The 20,332-nt window shown below is 39.1% G+C and overlaps 1 protein-coding gene across 4 annotated transcripts in view; it reads left to right on the plus strand.

The window, feature by feature from the left end:
* Nucleotides 1-20,332, plus strand: part of SEMA5A (semaphorin 5A) — a 505,914-nt gene that overhangs the window by 198,906 nt on the left and 286,676 nt on the right. For all 4 annotated transcript variants that reach the window (XM_074387337.1, XM_003932501.4, XM_074387338.1 and 1 more), the window contains one exon: nucleotides 14,475-14,574. In XM_074387337.1, the coding sequence (XP_074243438.1) occupies nucleotides 14,475-14,574 (100 nt within the window). The remainder of the gene's footprint in view (nucleotides 1-14,474; nucleotides 14,575-20,332) is intronic.

Raw genomic sequence — 20,332 nt, forward strand, 5'->3', positions numbered from 1 at the left:
CCATGAGAGGCTTTTGTCTAGTTTTTAGCCACGTGCCTATTATGACTTATATAAAGAAGTTGCAAGCTTGATTCTAGGAAGGAATTTACCCTTTGGAAAAGCTACAGATTGGCTGCTTAAGAGATGCTGATGCTATTCGAGGGAACTGGATATCTTCCTAGACAAGCAGGTACCATAATGCCCTGATAAAGTGAGAGTGCTTTCTTTTTTTTTCAAGGCACATTTTTAATAGTTTTTAATTCCTTTCCCAATTGTGTACATCCAGTCCAGTGGCGTCTTTTTATACATGATAAATGCTTACCATTGCGGTTGGCATGTCAATGTGCACAGCACATACATCACAAGGAGGGTTGGCAGCTGTATAAAACTACAGATTCTGAAAATAGTGATACATACAGGAATGTTGAATTGTCATAGCAATATGAAAACAACATTTTAAAGGTACAGTTACATCCCATAGACATCACACATGATTTGTTGAAGAAATATCTATAGAAGTGACCAAGAGTGATCAAATTCTGCATCTAAGACATGTTAAGTCCTGACAACTTGATTGGACTCTGAGACAAGAAATTTCATAATAATTTAAGGCATTTAAGACAATCATGGTTTGTTACCAGGTGAATACATTAAAATCCAGAAAGTCTGTGGATTATCCTTCCACACATCCCAACCCCAAACAGCATGGACACATACAAACGTCATCATTCCCCAACACTCCTGGAGTCTAGGATGTGGTTTAAAAACTAAAAACATAACTGAGAGAGTGATCTCTCTGTATTTCCGACACTTCCAAATTAACACATCTGTGTCCAGAGATATTTATATAGGTTTTATTATTGTGTTTACTGTGATCACCATTACAACAGAGATAAGCTTTGAGTTGGAGTTCTCCAGTACCACTATCAGGTTCAATGATTCACAGGACTCAGAAAAATGTTTATACTTACAGTTAGGGTTGATTACTGATAGATGCAGATTAAAGTTAGCAACCATAAAAGGTGCGTGGGGCAAAGCTCAAGAAAGGCTGTGTGTAAGCTTCCTTTTGTTCTCTCCCAGTAGAGTCAAAGGACAGCACTGTATTCTCCCAGAAATGACATTTGGCAACATGGGTGAAATATCACCAACCAAAAAAACACAACGTAGACTTTGTGTCCAGGGATTTATTGAGGGTTGATCACAAAGGCACAGAGTGCTTGCACGGCTGACATTAGTTACTCAGACTCCAGCCCTTCCTGAAGTCAACCTCATACAGCCTGGCCTCAGTTCCCCACCGTCAACTGCATTTAGTATAGACTATCTGGCATGGCTCCAAGATCTCAGCTCAAGAGAGAGAGACACTCTTATCAGGCAGAATAGTCTAAGGACTTAGATAGGATTTCCCAGGAGCCAAAGACCAGATCTTTTCTTGGAACATGCTTGGCTTGAATACCCCAGACCTGCTGAGTCAACCCATTACTAAACTCCTCACTTGATGAATATGGTTCCATAGAAAAAAGTTGTGCACATGAGATTCCAACCCAAGTCAACCAAACTCTAAAGACTGTGTTGCTTTCATCAGTGTATTTGGGGAACAGAGGGTAGTTTTGTTGGGATCAGTGCCTGATTAGGTTGCGATGACCTCCATGGCAGCTGATTCTGAGAAGACAATTTAATTTGTTTTTCCATCCTGGATGTAATAGAACAAAGCCCTTGTTACCAAGGAAGCCTGTCCTTAATGTCTTGGGTATGTGCTGTGCAATCATGTAGCCACTCTCCAGGTATGGCTTCAGAGGGTGTCCAGTCCAAATTGAGATGTGCAGTAAGTGTAAGGATTCCAAAGACTTAGAATACACACACACACACACACACACACACACACAGACACAGACACAGACACAGACACACACAGAGACACACAAAGATATCTCAATAAATTTTATTTTGATAGCATGTTGAAATATTATGGATATATTGGGTTAAATTACTTTTACCTTTTTTTAATCTTTTTTTTTTTTTTTTTTCATTTTGAGACAGAGTCTTGCTGTGTTGCCCAGGCTGCAGTGATCTTGGCTCACTGCAACCTCTGCCTCCCAGGTTCAAGCAATTCTCCTGCCGCAGCCTCCTGAGTAGCTGGGATTACAGGCATGTGCCACCATGACCAGCTAATTTTTTGTATTTTTAGTACAGATGGGGTTTCACCGTGTTAGCCACGGTGGTCTCAATATCATGACCTGATGATCTGCCTGTCTCGGGCTTCCAAAGTGCCAGGATTACAGGTGTGAATCACCTCGCCTGGCCCATTTCAGCAGTTTTTTTTAAACATAGCTACTGGGACATATAAAATCACATGTGTAGCTTGCATTATATTTTCATTGGATGGTGTTGCTTTAGAGTATTTATCATCTTTATGCTTTCCCCGGGACCAGATAGTCTTTATCTTCTTCGTTTTAACTCTCTTCTGTGTGTATCTCATCTTCTTGGATAAATTATAAATGTCTTGAAGGCTGAAGTCTGTCTTATATAACTTTGTATTCCAGGCAGTACCTACAGTTGGTTCTTCCATGTAGCAGGTACTCAATAAATAAATATTACTTGACTACATAAATGAATTATTGTGCTGCCCCAGTATTCTTGGTGCATATCCACCTAATGTTTAACCCTAACGTTCCTGGAAAAATCTTGGTATGACTTCAGAAACCTGTTCTAGTTCTGATGCGTCAGTAGAATCTGTACTTCTGCAAAGAGGCCACCTTGGGACTTATTAGAACTCTCTTTAAGCTAGAAGGTTTCCTTGCACAACCCTGTCTTGTCTCCTGAGTTCCCATATCTTTCTTCTTCCCTTGAATCCTAAGGTCTGCAGAAGTAGTGGCTTAGATTAGAACATAATGATTTTCCAATAGTGAGGAGGCAGAGAGGAAACTTATGTGTGAATTGTGAGAATGTGCCAGGAAGTCTTTCCTTAAGCAAATGATTTATTTTCTTAAAGCTGGGGTCTGGCGAATTCTGAATCTGTAGCAGAACTCTTCCGGATATTTTAAAACCACACATCCTAAGGCTCTAAGAAACCTAAAATGCAATAAAATATATTTAAAAAAAAGAAAAAGAAAAAGAAATCTCTGACACGGTCCCCTGCAATCTCTGTCATTATCTGGTGGCGAATGTCTGTCTTTGTCCCTGTCAGTCTTCTAGCTATTACTGTTTGCACAGCCAACACTTTGGCCACTTCTGGAGCAATCTAAGTGCTTACTGAATAGACGTTGTTCATTTTTGTAATTTTGGTCATATTAACATCGTTTGTAATTCTAAAGTTATAAATCTAAAGGAAATTACTTTTTGTTGTTCTTTGTCACAACATGGAGGTTTTGCAATTAGATTTTACAGCCTGAATTCATATGCTGCAGGTCATGAGTCAAACGCTTTTGCACTGGGTAAAGTTTCCTCTAGGTGACTCGGAGTACTTTGAGGCCACGTAAAGTTTAAGGGAGGGACAGGCTGGGCACCAACTTCATAACCTGAAGGATGAAGTTAATCACAGTCCAGGAGTTTGAGGGTCATGCTTAGTTTGTATTATAATATATAAATTTACATAATCTTATACATCAAAAAGAAAAATCTGTCTTTCCTGATGGATAAGTAGAAATTGCTTCTTCTATGAGTTGTCTAGCAACAAAACCCAGGCACTGGTCAGCTTCGTTTTTATCCTAATTAATTGCTTCAGGTGGTTTAATGAAATAGGAATTTACCAATATCTTAAAAGTTGTGAACAAAAGGGAAGGCAACTCTAGCCCGTGAGGCAGATTTGGAACCCAGATTACCGACAGCTTTTCATTAGTGTCTCTTTGCTCTTGCCAGGTGTGTCTGAGGCAACCCTTGAATGACTCAGAAATTCTTGGGCCAGAGTAGTGACAGCCTCACCTAACGCTGGCATTTAGATCCTGAGATTTGACAAGTATCTGTGGTATGGCTGAAAATCATGCAAACAATTGAAAACATAAGGTAGCAGTGGAATTTATTAATCCCACTCCTGTTTCAGAAAGGTAGTGCATTTCAATTGGTTATGAGATGATAATTGGTTCCAGTGAAATTTTGCTTCTTAAGATTTCTCTCAAAATATCCAGGAAAAATATATTTAGTTTTTCTGTATTATCTTGTGACAATCTAACTTAGAGAAATGATGGGTTTGGAAGGTCACACCGGAGTTGCTTCTGGACGTGAAGTCTGTCCGCTGCCTGCCCCGGCAGCCCTGGTCACCAGCTGCCTCCCTATGCAGGCCCCTGCTCCTGCCCTCACTGAAACAGTGCACGCGTTCTTTCTGACAATCACAGATTGGTGGTTAGTATTTAATGCTGCTTTACATTATGTATACACTTTATGCCATAGATTCCAGGATGTAAAAAAAAAAAAAAAATGTGTAACAGAAGACTTGTGGTTCTCAAATGGTGTTTGAATGAGGACCCAATCAGGAACTCTTTGAGTAAAGAGGAGCTATCACAGCTTTTTGGTTTCTGCAAAATCCACCAGGCAGGCTGCCCAGGATGAAACAGTGAACTGCACAAGAATCCAAATCAGATTGTAGACCTTTTGCAAAAGTTGTAGTTTGTGAATTTTTTTCTACAATGAACTTGTGAAAAATGGATCAGGTGTACTATGTGTTAATGCAACAAAATCATGTGAATACTTGAAAGAACACCTGACTCACTTTAAACAGACTGCAAAAGAAACAAAAAAAAAATGAAAAAGCCCTACTTGCATTTTTAAAATGCTGTTTCATATGTCATATTTACAAATGAAAATGTAAATGAAAGATGCTTTATGCTTTCTTGCTATGTTGAGTCTTTTTCCCTGATATGAAATGTTTTAATTTCTCCAATTGATTATTAAATATTTTTGATTTTAAAAGTTTGATAAATGAGACATACTCGTTTCCTATAGACATTTTTTGAGATAATTTTTTCTCTCTACTGTAGTCTATAGTGTCTATAATATCTATTTAAATACACTAAGGCAAATACACACACACACACACACACACACACACAATACAAATCTATATGTACAAATGACTATATTGATGCCTGTATTTATCCATGTATGTATGGAGCAAGATATTTACTTGCTCCATACATACATGGATATATAAATACAGGCAGGATGCCTCATTTACTCAGCCTGCAGCTCTCAACACCTTGTGGGAGGGAGCGTGCAAACGAGGTGGGAACTGGGGTGACACACGCTGGAACCAGCTGGGCATTTTGGGGCTGGCAGGGGTGAGCTCCACTCACCCAGACCCTCTGTGTTCTACCCCATGCTGGAGGGAGCACGCAGGTGAGTGGATGCAGGAGCCAGGGAGAACACTTTTGGACGCCGGCAGAAGCCAACTCCCTGTGGGCTCCACAGCAGCATCTAGCAAAGAACCTGTGACCCCTGAAACCCCAGAGGATGTGTTACCGTGCTCTTTTAGCTCTGCTGCTTCCAGATAGCTTAAGTGTTAACAGGTCACTGGCTCCTTTTGTGTCTGCACTCATGGCTCCCAAGTTTTTGTCCTGTGTCCAGGAAAAATGAGATCACATGAATTACCTGAAGGGTGGTAAATGTGGAGGTAAATGGTGGTAAATGCCAATGGAAGTGGCTCTCAGTGGGAAGGGGAGCTGGAAAGGGAACAAGGTGGGAAGGTAATCTTCCCCTGGAGTCCAGCCGTCTCTGGCCAGATTCTTCAAAGTTACACTATTAAACTGTCCTTCTGAAGTCAAGCTGCTTCTCTCCAGCATCCAGCCATAGTCCCCAATGTCCAGCAGCTTCTCCTCTCTGCCAGGGGAGTCTGGGGTCTTTATAGGCACAAGATGGGGCAGGGTGGGGTCAGGGGTGGTTTAGGAAAAGGCAACATTCCAGTGGCAAAACAGAATATAAGTTCTCACTTTGGGCTGCAGTCTCAGGCTTTTCAGCTTGAGGGTGGGACTTCTCCAGCGACCCTCCCCGTCCACCTAGAATTTCTCTGCCTCCTGTTCCTATCATGTATACGTGTGTCTATATGTATACACTTGTATATGAATAAATACATGTGTATATATGTATACCATATAAATATACACAATATGTCTAGTTGCAATATGACTATGATCCACATTTGGAAAGCTTAGTCTACGTGACTAAGTTTGTGCAGTCTGCAAGCTGCATTCTTGTTCTTATACTGGGCAGTTTGAAGGAGGATACTTGCTGAATGTGATGGCCTTGGGACCTAGGTAGATTGATAACCATATATATATATATATATATATATATATATATATATATATATATATAATTTTGGTCCTGTAAATACTGTTCTTCAGAAACTTTCATGTGCTCAGATAATGCGGTCAGCCCAGTAGAGACCGTTATTTTTTACATCCTGGAATACATATTATAAAATGTATTCATAATTTAAATCAGCATTAAATACTAACCACCAATCTGTGACACTGTGGGAAAAAATGCATGCACTGTTCCAGTGAGGGCAGGAGCAGCATGGGCCTGCGTGGGGAGGCAGCTGACGACCAAGGCAGGTGGTGGACAGGCTTCATGTCTGGAATGGATTCCTATGTGACTTTCCAGGCCCATCATTTCTGCAAGTTAGACTGTCACAGGATAATAAAGAACAACTAAAGAAACATATTTGATATTTTCCCTGGATATTTCAAGAGAAATATTAGGAAGCAGAATTTCACTGGAAACAATTGCCATTTTGCAACCAATTGAAATGCACTACCTTTCTGAAACAGGGGAGGGATCACCTCGTGTTTTCAATTGTTTGCATGATTTTCAGGCTGTACCACAAATACTTGTCAAATCTCAGGATCTAAATGCCAGTGGTAGGTGAGGTTCAGCCATGGGATTTCTATTTAGATATTCTACTAGTGCTGTGATGGGGAAGAAAATAGACCAGCAAAGGAATCTTAGGATGTGGGATTTTCCAGCTCACTGTGCATGCATAGCCTTGGGCGGGTGGTGTCACAAATCTGCCTTCCACTATAAAGTCAAGGGCTGGACTGCAGGTCAGCTAATATCATGCCCTGCTGTAACCTGCTTTGATTTGACTAAGTCTTCGATAGGAGTTACACCAAAAATGGTAGAGGCTCCTATATTTGGAGAAAAAAAATGGCCTCCTATTTTCCAGCTTTTCTACAAAGCAAAAGTAAGGTTTAGCATATCTGTACATTCTGGAGTTTGCTGATGTAAATAGGACTTATCTTGGAAGAACTTTTGAGGGAGATAAATTCTCCACTATTGAGATCTTCTTCCCTTCAGACCTCTTACTGCCTGGGCTGTGCTCTGGTTTCTTTCTGTTTTTCTCTGGGGTGTTCCTCCTTCACTTGCGCCCTGCCCAGTGGGAAGCCAGGCTGGAACATTCCTGTCTCCTATCTGGAAATTACCAGCTTCCCTTCTTTCCAATTTTGTTCTCCTTTTGTGGATCCAGCTACCATTTTTGATAAATCAATCCATGCTTATATGTTACTAGGCAGTAAGGATTCATGTTCTTTATACATTCCTTTTTAAGGAATTAAAAGGAATGTATTAATAAAAATTAAAATTGATTTTTAATTTCTATCTTAGAGAAATATTGCTTTAGTCCTATTTGGGATTTAAGTTCCAGTTTAGCTACTAATTCCTTATATCATGTTTGGATATTTAACTTGTCAAAACCTCAGGGTTTAAAACATTTTTATAGCAAAAATGACAGCTCTAGTTTCACACGATTATAAACATAAAAATAGTTAATATGTAAAAGCATCTCAGACAATTTCTGAAACCAAGCCAGTACTGAAAATATAATCAGTAAGTAAAAAAGCATAAGTAAGAGACACTGGTTATTCTGATATGTATGTTTTTCACCAGCATAGTTTGAATGTCTAGGAATGTGCATGTTCTTTTTTATGAAGTATTTTACATTCACCCACTGGTACTAGACAAGCGTGTGAGGCTTTGGAACTAAAATCTATGATAATCTCTTAAAAAATGTCAAAAGAGAACCAAGATAGCTGAAGACTGATGTATCTTATTTTGGGGTACACATGGCATGGGGTGCTGCTGATTTATTGCTCAAAGTGAGCTTACCTTGTTCAGAGTGGTTGCTGGAGTGTCAGGCCTGTTAAAGCAGACTGCAAAGGGAAGAGAAGGAAACGGGTAAACGGGTAGAAGGCAGGACACAGCACGGTGAACCAGCACTGACTGTGTGCTCTTCGTCTTCTTGTGCTGGCTTTTAAACATTTCACTCCCTTGTTTTTCTATCATAGTTTTGGCTCAGATTTCACTGATAAGATGGTTTACGTAATGCACTGAAACCGAAAATGAAGTCCATAGAAGGGAGATGCATGCCAACTTTCAGGAGTAATAGGTACCTTTGAAGTAGGATGGCCCTTTTTACAACTTCAGGAAAAGGTCATTAAAAACTTCCAGAATTCTTTCACGGAGAATATACCCTGAACTTCTTTTCCTGCCGTGCCCACAGAAAGTGCCCATGTTGAGGAGGTAAAGACCCAGCTCTTGGATTTTCAGGACAGTGCTGGTCCCTGTCCCCCTGCCCCCATGTTGAGTTGAGTAGTTTAGACTGCTTAGAAAGAACCATTCACACTGCTTGTATCATCCCTACATTCTCATTTCAGAATGTTCTTCACTCCAATAAAGCAGATCAGCACACAGTTATCATTTTCTTCCTTCATACTTACATAAAGACTCTTGGGTAATAAGAAATAGCTAGTGAAAATGATGAATGGTTTCTGTGTTGATCATCACCCTTATTAACATTGGCAAAAACACTTGTGTTTTATTGACAGGTTAAAGTAGTAGCTGGTTTTGAGAGATCCAGCTTTCTGTTGTATTTCACTTTTCTCTAGTCCACAGTTGAAAACTGAGTAGGCAGTGATTTTGCTTAACAGCCTATCAATGGGAATAAAGTAACTTTCAAAGTGGAGAAGCTGTTGATTTTTTTTTCTTCCTGTAGTTTTCCAAATGTGCTGTATAGGAAGCTAAATTTTATATTTGCTTAAGTTCAATAATATAGCATTCTGATTAGAAGCATAAAAACTAGGCTGGTTGGGTTTGTATTTTACCCGCTATTGATCTTGGCAACACTCACCCTTATTGTGCCTCTGTTTCTTCACCTATAATAAGGCAAGTGTGAGAAATACAGGAATTAACAGTTACAAACTGCACAAGATAGAACCTAGCATTTGGTTTATACTAGTTAAATGTTAGCTATTTTTGAACTATTTTACTGATAGTCATATTGTTAGCACTATTATTATTTCTATGATGCAGATTAAGTCAGTTACATACCTACATGAGAAATAGAAGCAGGCTGTGATATGCACTTGTATTTCTACAGACTGTGTTCTTATGTGTATTGCTCTCCGTGCCTTTCAACAGTCTTTACCCACCATCCCCTGACCCTACCTAGTTTGGCTTATATCTCATTTTCCAATATGCACTTCAAGTCACCCATGGAGGTTATGAAATCCTGCTTTCTCAGCCCCTAATTAATTGACGTTTGAAGGTGTGAGGAAATAAACAGTTGTCCAGAGCCATCCCATAGTGTACCCGGGAGGTTCTTTGATCAGTGTTTGTTAACAAATCGGGTTGGTTTCTGGACAGTTGGTGCTGGAGACATTAGCATGAGGAGTGGCTGTCAATCCAGATTTTAGAATGACTGTCATATCTTCCACAAGAGCTGTTTTTCCACGGCCAAATCTCTTTGTGATTCTTATTTATCAGGTTTTTTGAAAAGTTTTTGTTTGTTTCTTTATTTGTTGTTGTTTTGGCTTACAAGCATCCTTACTGTGGCTATCTTTAGAATGTCTGCTTTTTTTTTAAATAGTAACTTTTACCCCTTATTTTCTTTCTTTTACTCTACCTTTCTTTTTTCTTTGCATGTTTTTCTTTCTTTTTTTCTTTTGTCTTGTTTTGGAAGGGACATTAACTTGAATCTATTTAGCTAGTTTCTAGTTTATATTTGTCAAATATTTTGGACTAAATTTATTAATACTGACTTGTTCATAAAAGAAATTGTTTCTTGAAGTTGTAAGACTGGATTCTTTAAAATATGGAATTACACTTACGTTAAAAAGAATGAGCACACCAATCACGTGGGAGCTTATGTAGCTGTAAGAGAAGGCAAATATGAATCGATACACCTAATTTTGCAATAGAAAATCATCACTGGAGACCATATTTCAACAATCACGTTTGTGTAAAGATTGGATTATCTAGGATAGTTAACATCAAATATTATGGATTATCTATCAAGTATTCAGTTGGAATTTACAGATTTTATGATGTAAATTAATTTCCAATATTATATATATTTATATAGTCATATTGGCTGCCATATTTGATCTCCATTTCATCATATGGTTGTTTCAGCAATATCAGAGAAGAGGGACAGGTGCAAAAAGGTAAACTCAACTGTTTGGGGCAATGAGCATTCTAATGTTACTGAAAATTGTATCCCCTCAATTTACCATCTGCTGTGCTACCCCCCTTCTCCCTCACTCTCCCCAAACTTCCTCTGTTCTCTAGTGTGCTACCAATTGCCCTGAACTCTTTTAGCTCTTCTGTTTCCATAACTACTCCTTTTCTGATTCCTTAGAAAGCAGTATTGACAATTTCATCTTGCTACTATTGAAATATGTTATTTTGATGATGAGTTGCACTAATAGGTTTTCTGTCATTAAGCTTGCTAAGCCATCCTTGTGCTTCTGAGATAAGCCTGATTCTGTATGAAATATTGTGTGTGTGTGTGTGTGTGTGTGTGTGTCTGTGTATGTGTGTGTGAGATTAGTTAATCGTGCATTTCTTTAGGAATGTTTTTGTCAAGTTCTTAAATGAAGTTGACCTGTGAGTTTTCTTTCTCATAATATCCTTGTTCAGACTTAATAACAAGATTGTTAGGATTATAGTAGCCTCAAATTGAGTTGGGAAGTTTTATTTACTTCTACATCTAAGAAAACTTGTGTAAACTTGGGCTTATATGTTCCCTAAGGATTTGGTAATGCTCACATGTAAAACTGAGCCTTTTTTTTTCTTTGTTTTTGATATATTGCTGTATTGTACTTGGAAGTTTATTATGCATTTTATTTGGTTTTTGAAGGTATAATAACAAGTGATTGTAATAAAAATATATAATATTTTTTAAAATGGGAGAGGATGTGCATATACTTACATGCAGAGGGAAATGGACCAGGTAGCATTGGAGATTTTAGAGGAAAGCCTAGGTAATTTAGAGAAGCATTTAAAGAGGAAAGAAGAGATGAGAGCAACTGGTCCTTAAAAAGAGGATAGAGTGACTTTTGTCTGATCCGTTGGGGAAGTTGGAAGGATAAGTATTGCTCCAGGTTTTTAGTTCAAGAGATGGGTTGGTGCAGAGACTTTTTTGCAAGGCTCTCGTGGTATTGGTGAGCTAGAAGCCAATGTAATATGCAAAATTGAGATGGCAGACCTTTTGGAGGAAAGTCAAAAAGAAGAGAATATTCAGATTACTCAACTTTGATCTATGTTAACCATAAAAATATACAGTTTTGCTGGGGAAGTTCATTAGAATTTCAAATAAGGATATTGAACAATATTGACAGAACTATATGCTGTTAACTCATTTTTTCACGTACATGACTCCTTTTATTACTTGAGGGTATTTTAGGAAGTAGTATAACGAACTTCCTGTTGTTCAGTGCAGGGACCAAAACCTGATGTGTGTCTCTTTAGCCTGGTTCCTGTTAGCCACTTTCTTCCTAGTCTTCCAACTAACCGGAAAGATGAATGCATGGGAAATAAGTACACTGATTTTCTCTATTTCCCATAGTCTTCTTTCTCTTAGAGGCTCATCTCTTCACTCCCCTAGCAGGAAGGTCAGCCCTTGGCCTTCTGTTCTTCCCTCATGCAATTGGAAAATTGGATGCGAGCCCAGGTCTGGGGGCTGTGAGTTGTGGTGAACAGAGCCCCTGATGTTCACTCTGGAGCCTGATGCTGGCAGTGCTCCCTAGTCATGTGTTCCCCTCTGAATGATGAACCTCTTCAACTAGAATATCTTTATGGACACTTAGAGGTCTTAGAGATGTTTAACAATGACTGCGGGGCCAACTTGCCATGGGAAATTTTTCATGTGCAACATTCCCATTGTTGAAAGATAATAATCTGACATTATTCTCTTTCTCTAAAGTCACTTCAGACTCCTGCCGCCTGTCTCAGTCATCACAGTTTTCTTCTTCATTTAATTTGGAAACTATTTTGTTCTCTTTAACTTGTTTTCCTTGACTTCATTTCTATACCAGAAATGAAGACTGTTCAGTTATAGAATGTTTTGTAGAATATTTTGCCACTGCAGATCCCATGTCTTCTTTATCCATTTTCAAAACCACTACCTAAATTGTATATTTTTTAGGTTTTAAAAAATCTACGATTTTTCCTTCCATTCTCTGCCCTTTTCAGACCATTCTTTCTATCAAGTGCTCATTCAAATTCCAGAGACATCTGCTCGAATGGGTCAAGTGCTTTCCTGAAAACTTTTCAAAGCTTTGCTGTCACATATAAAATCAAGCCCAAACCTTTTAACACGAAAGTGAATTTTTCTACAGTTTGTATTTAAATACATCCGTCAGTTTCCCCTTTCCTAGTAGCTTCTTAAGTTGCTGTTACTTTTTCTTTTCTATTTTCTCTTTTTCCTCTTTCCTTTCCTTTTTTATTCTTCAACTCTTGAATTCGCTTACTTGTTCTTCATTTCACACATTTATTATTGCCTTTCACATTCAAGGTGCTGTGTTGTATGCTGCAGGCACTGCAGGGAGCAATGCAGACACAATAGCCGTTGGGTTCTCTCTCTTGCCTGGGAATGGAGACACTGATGGAGTGAACATGAGTTATACCAGTGATAGCCACAGGGGGCACCATGGCCTCCCATGTTGCTGTCTTGCTTTGACACTCTAGGATGTCTTTCCTGTCACTCTCTGCTTAAATCTTTCCTTTTGTTTTACCGAAGCTCAAATCATCTCTTCCTTTCATATAAGTCCTGTAACTCCATAAGCCCCTAATAAACACTTTACATTGACAGACACCCTATTTAAACATACTAGTACCATTTCTTTAACTGAAGTACAAACTCCTGGAAGGGTTGCTTATTAATAACTGTTTATAGTTCCAGTGCCTTGTACATAGCTTGCTCTATATATTTTGTTTTCATTTATTTGCCTATAAAATGTAGAAATTTATATAAAAATCCTTTAAAAATCAAGATATCATGCACATTACAGTTTCAAGCCCCTCTCTATATAGCTCACACCTGGTTTCCTTTAAGCAGAAGATAAATTTCACTTGATATAACTTCCCTTCAATAACTGTTATTAGAGAAAAGACACGTTTATTATATAGAGATAGTTCTTAAAAATAACTCCTCTCAATGACATCAACAAAGAAATTTATACATGACATAATATGGGATGAGGGCATATGGAAATATGCCCCCATTAAAAACATAACACTGATGTTTTTAGCATCAGTGTTTGCTGGAGGAGATTCTTTCCTGTGTTACACACTTTTCCCTCCAACCAATAACTTCATTGATTTGACAGTTGTTATGTGCCTTGTTAGTCAGTGTGGTTATTCAAAAATACTAAATCCAAGAAAAAAATACAATCAGATGACATGGTTAATTGTCAATGATAATGATGAGGTATCCCACGACTGGCAGGCAACTCACTGAATACTTTTTAGTATTAGAAATGAGCTAACGAAAATTGCAAAAATGGCTCGTTGAAGCAGCATTCTGTCTCTCTTCAAACACTGTCATTTTATAATAATTGAACTCTGGGCTGGAGGTTGTCTAATAGGAGTTAATAGTGCTTGTAAAATCCTATCTCTATAGTATGACTTATCTCCTGATTTCCCTTAGAAAAAATGCAAATGAAGCCTAGAAGTAACTGTGGATTTCTCATCTAGAAAGGTCTGAATGTGTTTAACAAGTCTAATCGTGGGGCCAAAATAGAAACCCAAAGGGCAGGGAAGTGGAACGTCTAATTTCAAAGAAGGCAAATGGTGCTTGTGTGCTTGGTCCTTGCTCCTAAGGAGGCTTTTGTAATATTAAAAAATCTGCAACTCTTTCGAGTTAAGTTGCACAGGAAATGGTCTTGTTTGCATTCAGTATTCCTCTGATGAATCATGTGAATGCTGTGTTATTTTCTGCCCAGCCCAAAGCCAAAAGGAAAATGCACATCTGGCTTGTAAATCACAACCAAGCATTGATGCCTCACTTGCTCTTTATTGGGTGGCTGCCCTCTGTGCTTTACAAGTTCTTAGTGTGGCTTATGGGGCATCCTGATGGAAACCTCCCATGGCCTCTGAAGGATGGCATAGAGTGACCTCCAAATTCTCTTTGAAATGTAACATTTGCTACCTGATGTACACTTTCTGTGGTCCCCAGAGGAAATATAATTCATTTTTATCTTTTTATTTATTTATTTTTTTCTGTTTAGAAATTGGCCCCTGGTTACGGGAGTTCAGAGCGAAGAATGCTGTGGATTTCTCGCAGTTAACATTTGACCCAGGACAGAAAGAACTTGTTGTAGGAGCAAGGTGAGAGATATTGTGATTTGCCACCGCAGATATTTTTGGACTTCATCTGACATCTGTGCAGTTATGTGTGACCTTCCCTGACAAAACTGAAGAGTGCTGAACAATATTACTTCTTTTAAGAATGAAATACAGTATGTGTCATAAATATACTACTGCTAATAAGATGTTGATGGCTTCCCGTTAGACCAAGCATTGATGGGGCCCTCACCCTGTGTCAGGAACTGTTCTAACATGAATTAACTCATTTGTTCTTCCATGCAAACCTGGGAGGTAGGTACTATCAGCAGTGCTGTTTTAGAGATGAGGAAACTGAGGAAGAAAGTAGATAAATCAGTGTCCCAGGGGCATATGCCTAAGAAAAGATGGATCTGGATTCCCAACCCAGGTTGTTTGACTCCAGAAACCATGTTCCTGACTTCCCACTATATTCTTCAGTAGGATTCTAGAGATCCAGAGATCCTGATGTGTACTCCAAGGCCCACCACCACCTTTCTTTGTCACCTTGATTAGGTCATGTAACAGTAAGTTGAGAATTCAAGGAAGTTATTTTCATCTGTGTCTCTTAAGGGCGTGCATCTTCCCATATCTAGGTCAACACCTGCATTCCAATTTGACGATGAGGCCACCGAACACAATGAAAACAAATTTGAGTTCTTTCCCCAGTTTTCACTCACTCCCTTAGAAAACCTGCATACCTGTTTGGGGATTGTATATCTGTCTTTTAAGAAAATTGATATTAAAGTTGAAGACAGGGGCCATTTGTAGAATTGGGTTCTTCTGACACCTAAGGAGGGCACATTGGGCAGTGGAGAGTTCATTATCTTTTTCATCCAAATCTACCAGAGTATAAAGCATACTTTTGATAGCTACGGAGGTTTTGCAGTCTCTGTATAAACTTGAGTGAAACCAAATCTAGCTTATACTCTGGGCACTCTAGATGAACACTGAACAGTTTCTAGGATCGCTGCTCTTGCTGTCAGATCTTGAGGAGTCCTTGGACATCCACTCAACACTTGAAGTGATGAATGGTTGTGATTTTACATGAGTAGGTAGAGGTTGGCAGAGTTTATTGCACCTAACTAGTTACTTTCGGATCTTTGGATGTTTGTGAGGAGGCAGTGAGTATAGACGGGACAAAGCTACTTGGTGTTCTTTTCCTTACTTTAGTCCAGTCAGAATACTGGGTGGTTTCTGATGCTCGCTTCCATCAAACTGCATCACTTGGATTTCAGCCTGTGTTTTGCGGCGGTGGGAGCTAGTCCCTGGCCTCCAGATGTTCTCCTCCTTCTGCATACCACAGCCAGCATTGTCTTGTAAACATGCCCACTTTCAGTAGCTCCCAGTGGGTCCATGCTGGCTCCCTGGTGTTGTATGCCAGGTCTTCTACCTTGCATTTTCATCTCCCTTCCAGACTTCCTGTTTTCATTCTCACATGGTCCAGGCCTGTGGAATTATTTATTCTGTCTGCAGTTATGGAATATGCTCTTTCTTGCCTCTGGGCTTTTTCCCTTCTGACCTCTTTCTCATTTTCTGGAATACTGGCTACCACCCACCCCTACTCCAAATTCTCTGCTTGGTAAACTCCCACTTGTAGTAAGGACCTGGCTCACAGGTCACCGTCAGTCCTGAGTTGCCACATTCCCTGCCTTGTGTGCCCACCTGACATCTACTTTTTTTGTTCTGCACTTACTGTAGAATACTGCATTATTTCTTGACAAGCACCCTTATCAGATGGCAACTTACCCAAAGACAAGGGTAGTGCCTGTCTTTTCTTTATTTCTGCAGAATATAGCATAGATTTTTACTGCTCATAGAAGCTCAGAGATAACTGTTGATTCAACACATTTATTTCCAGAATTGAATTGGTAATTGTTCCCCTCTGCATCTGGGTGAAGTCTCAGGGAAAAGGGGGTTGGGATTATAAAAGCTTATCCCAGATACCTACATTTGGCAAGGGCACGAGCCAGCGGCAGGCTGTATACACCAAAGCTCACCCTGAGGGAAAATTAGCTTTCACTCTGAGCCAAGGGAAGAGACCCCTTAATGGAGGGAGCAGGTACAAATATGACCCCAAGTAGTGTTTTGAGTATTGCATCCCTCATTCATCTCTATAGAACTCTGGAAGGGTTTTACTGTGACTTTGTCTCTGGAGGTCCTGGGTGCTGTGTGAACAGATCAGCACTACATTCTCTGCAAGTGATTGGCTTTTGGTTAGTGACTCAAGATTTTCCTAAGGGATGTGAGAAGCCACGGAGGAAATTAGGGTATTGTGAAGAGATGGCTTATGCTCCTGTTCTGGCTGCAGATAGCAACCGGGAATTGTTTTCAAGGGCTACTTGTCCCAGGAGGTCTCCATCCCAGAGTCCCTGGAGTTCTCTATTCCAGTGTCAGTGGGGTCTCTCTCTCAGTATCCCTAAAGGTCTCTGTCCAATATCTCTGATGGTTTCCATCTTAGCATCCCTGGAAGTCCATATCCCAGTGTCTCAGAGGTGTCTCCATTCCAGTGTCCCTGGAGTGTCCATCCCAATGTCCCTAGATTCTCCATCCCAATGTCTCTGGTGGCTTCCATCCCAGGGCGCCTGGAATCTGCATCCCAATATCCCTGGAGTCCTCATCCCAGCATTCTCAGAGATCTCCATCCTTTGCATATCCACATGGTCTGCTGGGAAGGATTAGATGGGCCACCGAGTCAACCTGGCATGCCATATGGCATGGTGGACATGAATACACAGGATTGCCAGGTTGCAAATAAAAATCTAGGATGACCAGTTAAATTTACATTTCAGATAACAACCTTTTATATTCTTATCATAAGTATGTTCCAAACGTTTGTTGACCCCAGGAGCATGGACTGTAGTTTTCTATTCTGCAGCAGTGTGTGGTACCTTATAGATATTTGATAAAAGGAAAAAAAAAAAAAAGGCTGGCCCTTATTTAAATGACTCTAAGCCAATTTCAGAGCCAAATTTTCTCATCTTTAAAGATAATGTAATAATTTCTACTCCTTTCAGCTGTTGCAAAGATTAAATAAAATAACCCATGGGAAGTTATTGTCACTTAACAGTCAAGCTGGTGAGCACGCAGCCCTAGTGAAGCTCTGAGGTTCTTCATGGGTTTCACATATGTGTGCACATGCCTTTGTGGAAGAGAATAGGAATTGCACTTAGGAAATTTCATGGGATTAGGCTCAGCTCAGAAAGTTTGAATGGGAGTGTGACTCAGATATAAAACTTTAAAAATAACCCAGCCCTCAGATTCCTGTTTGGCAAAGCTTGACTTAGCAAGCGTAAGTTTAGATAACAGGTGTATTATTTCAGAAATCAGTAATGATTTACAAATATGGATTGTGAAAAAAAAATAGAATGCTACTGGATTTTTCTTAATAGCAGTCAGCATCGTGGAGCCATTTATTGGATGGTTTCACTTTATACTAGCGATACTTTATGTTTCTAAAATTGAATTCAGTTAAAGATTCTTTGTACTCTTTGATAAAAGAAGTGCATTGTGCTGCAAAAGAAAAGTCTCTCTTTAGGCGATTTGTGGTTATGTGACATCGGAAGGTACTTGGATGTGAATTCAGGCAATTTCTGGAAGAAGTCATATATTTTCATTTCCAAGATGCACATTATCTTTCATATTATCTTAAATGCATTGATAGTCATATCCTGTTTTACCCTAGTCTCTTTAAAAATTAATAATATTTGTGTTTTCAGTGATGAAACTTAGGCATCTTCATTTTAGAAAATGTAGAAAATACAGTAAAGCATAAAGAAAAAACAATTTCAGAGATAATCACAGTTAAGCTTTTCAGTTATTTCCTTGCATTATTTGATTTCTATTTGTTCCTACTCTTGGAATAATATTTGTTGAATGATAGCATACTTCTTTGTCACAAATCCTACTAAGATCAGTTTCCTTGGTAAAAAAAATTCCAAATGAAAGAATATGTTATCACTGTTTTTGGTAAAGAAGATTATAAAAGGAATGGCAGTGATAATACTCCACACACTTGATACAAGTGTTTCACTGCAGATTGAATTGTTGCAACAGATGCAAGGGAGGGTGATTACATTTTTATTTCCCAAATGAATTTGTTCGTCTTTAGTGTTTCAGGTTCATTCTAAGGGTGGCAAGTAATTCCATCCCGAATCACTCTGATATGTATTCTGTGCTGAATCCAAGTATTATGCCAAATGGCAGCTAAATCACTTGACACATAAGGCAGTGTTTGACTGCTGTTGGGCATTTACAAATTGGCCATATTTTTATAATGCATAAAGCCCTACAGTGCTAATGGAAAAGAGTTTATTATCAAAGCATCTGTAGCATGAGTCTTTGCCACTGAACTGTGGGGAACATGTGGAACCACTGTTTCTGGCTGTTTAGGTACTTTTTTTCAAAATGTGATTTTTCCAAATGAAAACATTTTTAAACATGCATCTTACTTTCTAAAATGTGAATTTTCTTCAGGTTTTTAAATGTGCTTCTAGGTCTTTATTTTTGTCCAGTAACTGAATTCTGTTTCTCTTACTTTTCTCCAACCAGCTTGAGTGTAATATAAACACATAAATAAAAGGGCACAGGCCTGGCGTGGTGGCTCACGCCTATAATCCCAGCACTTTAGGAGGCTGAGGCAGACAGATCATGAGGTCAGGAGATGGAGACCATCCTAGCCAACATGGTGAAACCCTGTGTCTACTAAAAATACAAAGGAATTAGTATAGATTTCTGATTAGCATGTTTATTTTTAAAATAAATAAATATGCAAAATCTGAATGCTTCCAAGGCAGAGCTTGGTTTTCCTTATAGTAACAAAAAAATGATTGGCTGAAAAATTTTAGTTGATTATTTTGAACCATTTGGCTAACGGTTTGAATTTACAGAAATAAAAAAGGAAAGATTAACTTGCTGTTTTTGTGCTTGGGCTGAATTTGCTTTAAGTATTCAAAACTCTTAAGAGATAAACTTAGGTGCATTAAAATGTTAACGAGTTTATTTCAGCATTTAGTGATTCAGGAATCAAGCATCACCAGACTTCCAGCAGCTCTCCACTTGCGGGTGGGGGCAGCAAGGGAGAAAACTTTTATCATGTTCTTCCCAGAAGCAAGACGAATAAAATGCCTCTGGTTGGTTGAAGTGGAAACTCCCTAGTTAGAGGTTAGTTGATGATTTATAATTGGTTAAATCGCAAGTTAGACTTTAGTGAGGGTTTCTGATTGGTGAAGCTTAAGTATCCTTTTGCTATTTACATTGAGTTGAGTTTTGGTTTGTTTACATAGGAACCCAAGACAGGGAAGCCTTCTCAGCCTAATGGCCTCCCAATTATTTTAACAGAGCATATATTCTCATATGATCACACAAAATAAATGGTAGGCTTCTATTTAATGAGTTTCTTTCTTTCTTTTTAGTTTTTTGAGATGGTGTCTCACCAGGCTGGAGTGCAGTGGCACGATCTCAGTTCACTGCAATCTCGTCTTCTGGGTTCAATGGATTCTACTGCCTCAGCCTCCCAAGTAGCTGGGACTACAGACGTGCACCACCACACCCAGCTAATTTTTGTATTTTTAGTAGAGATGAGGTTTTGCCACATTGGCCAGGGTGGTCTCAATCTCTTGACCTTGTGATCTGTCTGCCTCGGCCTCCCAAACTGCTGGGATTACCAGCATGAGCCACCACACCTGGCCAAGTTTCTTTTTTAAAACGACTTTGCCACTGGTTCTAAACAATGGGGACTAATTTTAAATTCACATAAAATTTA

Source organism: Saimiri boliviensis, chromosome 1 (assembly GCF_048565385.1).
Source record: "Saimiri boliviensis isolate mSaiBol1 chromosome 1, mSaiBol1.pri, whole genome shotgun sequence".
Lineage (NCBI taxonomy): Eukaryota > Metazoa > Chordata > Mammalia > Primates > Cebidae > Saimiri > Saimiri boliviensis.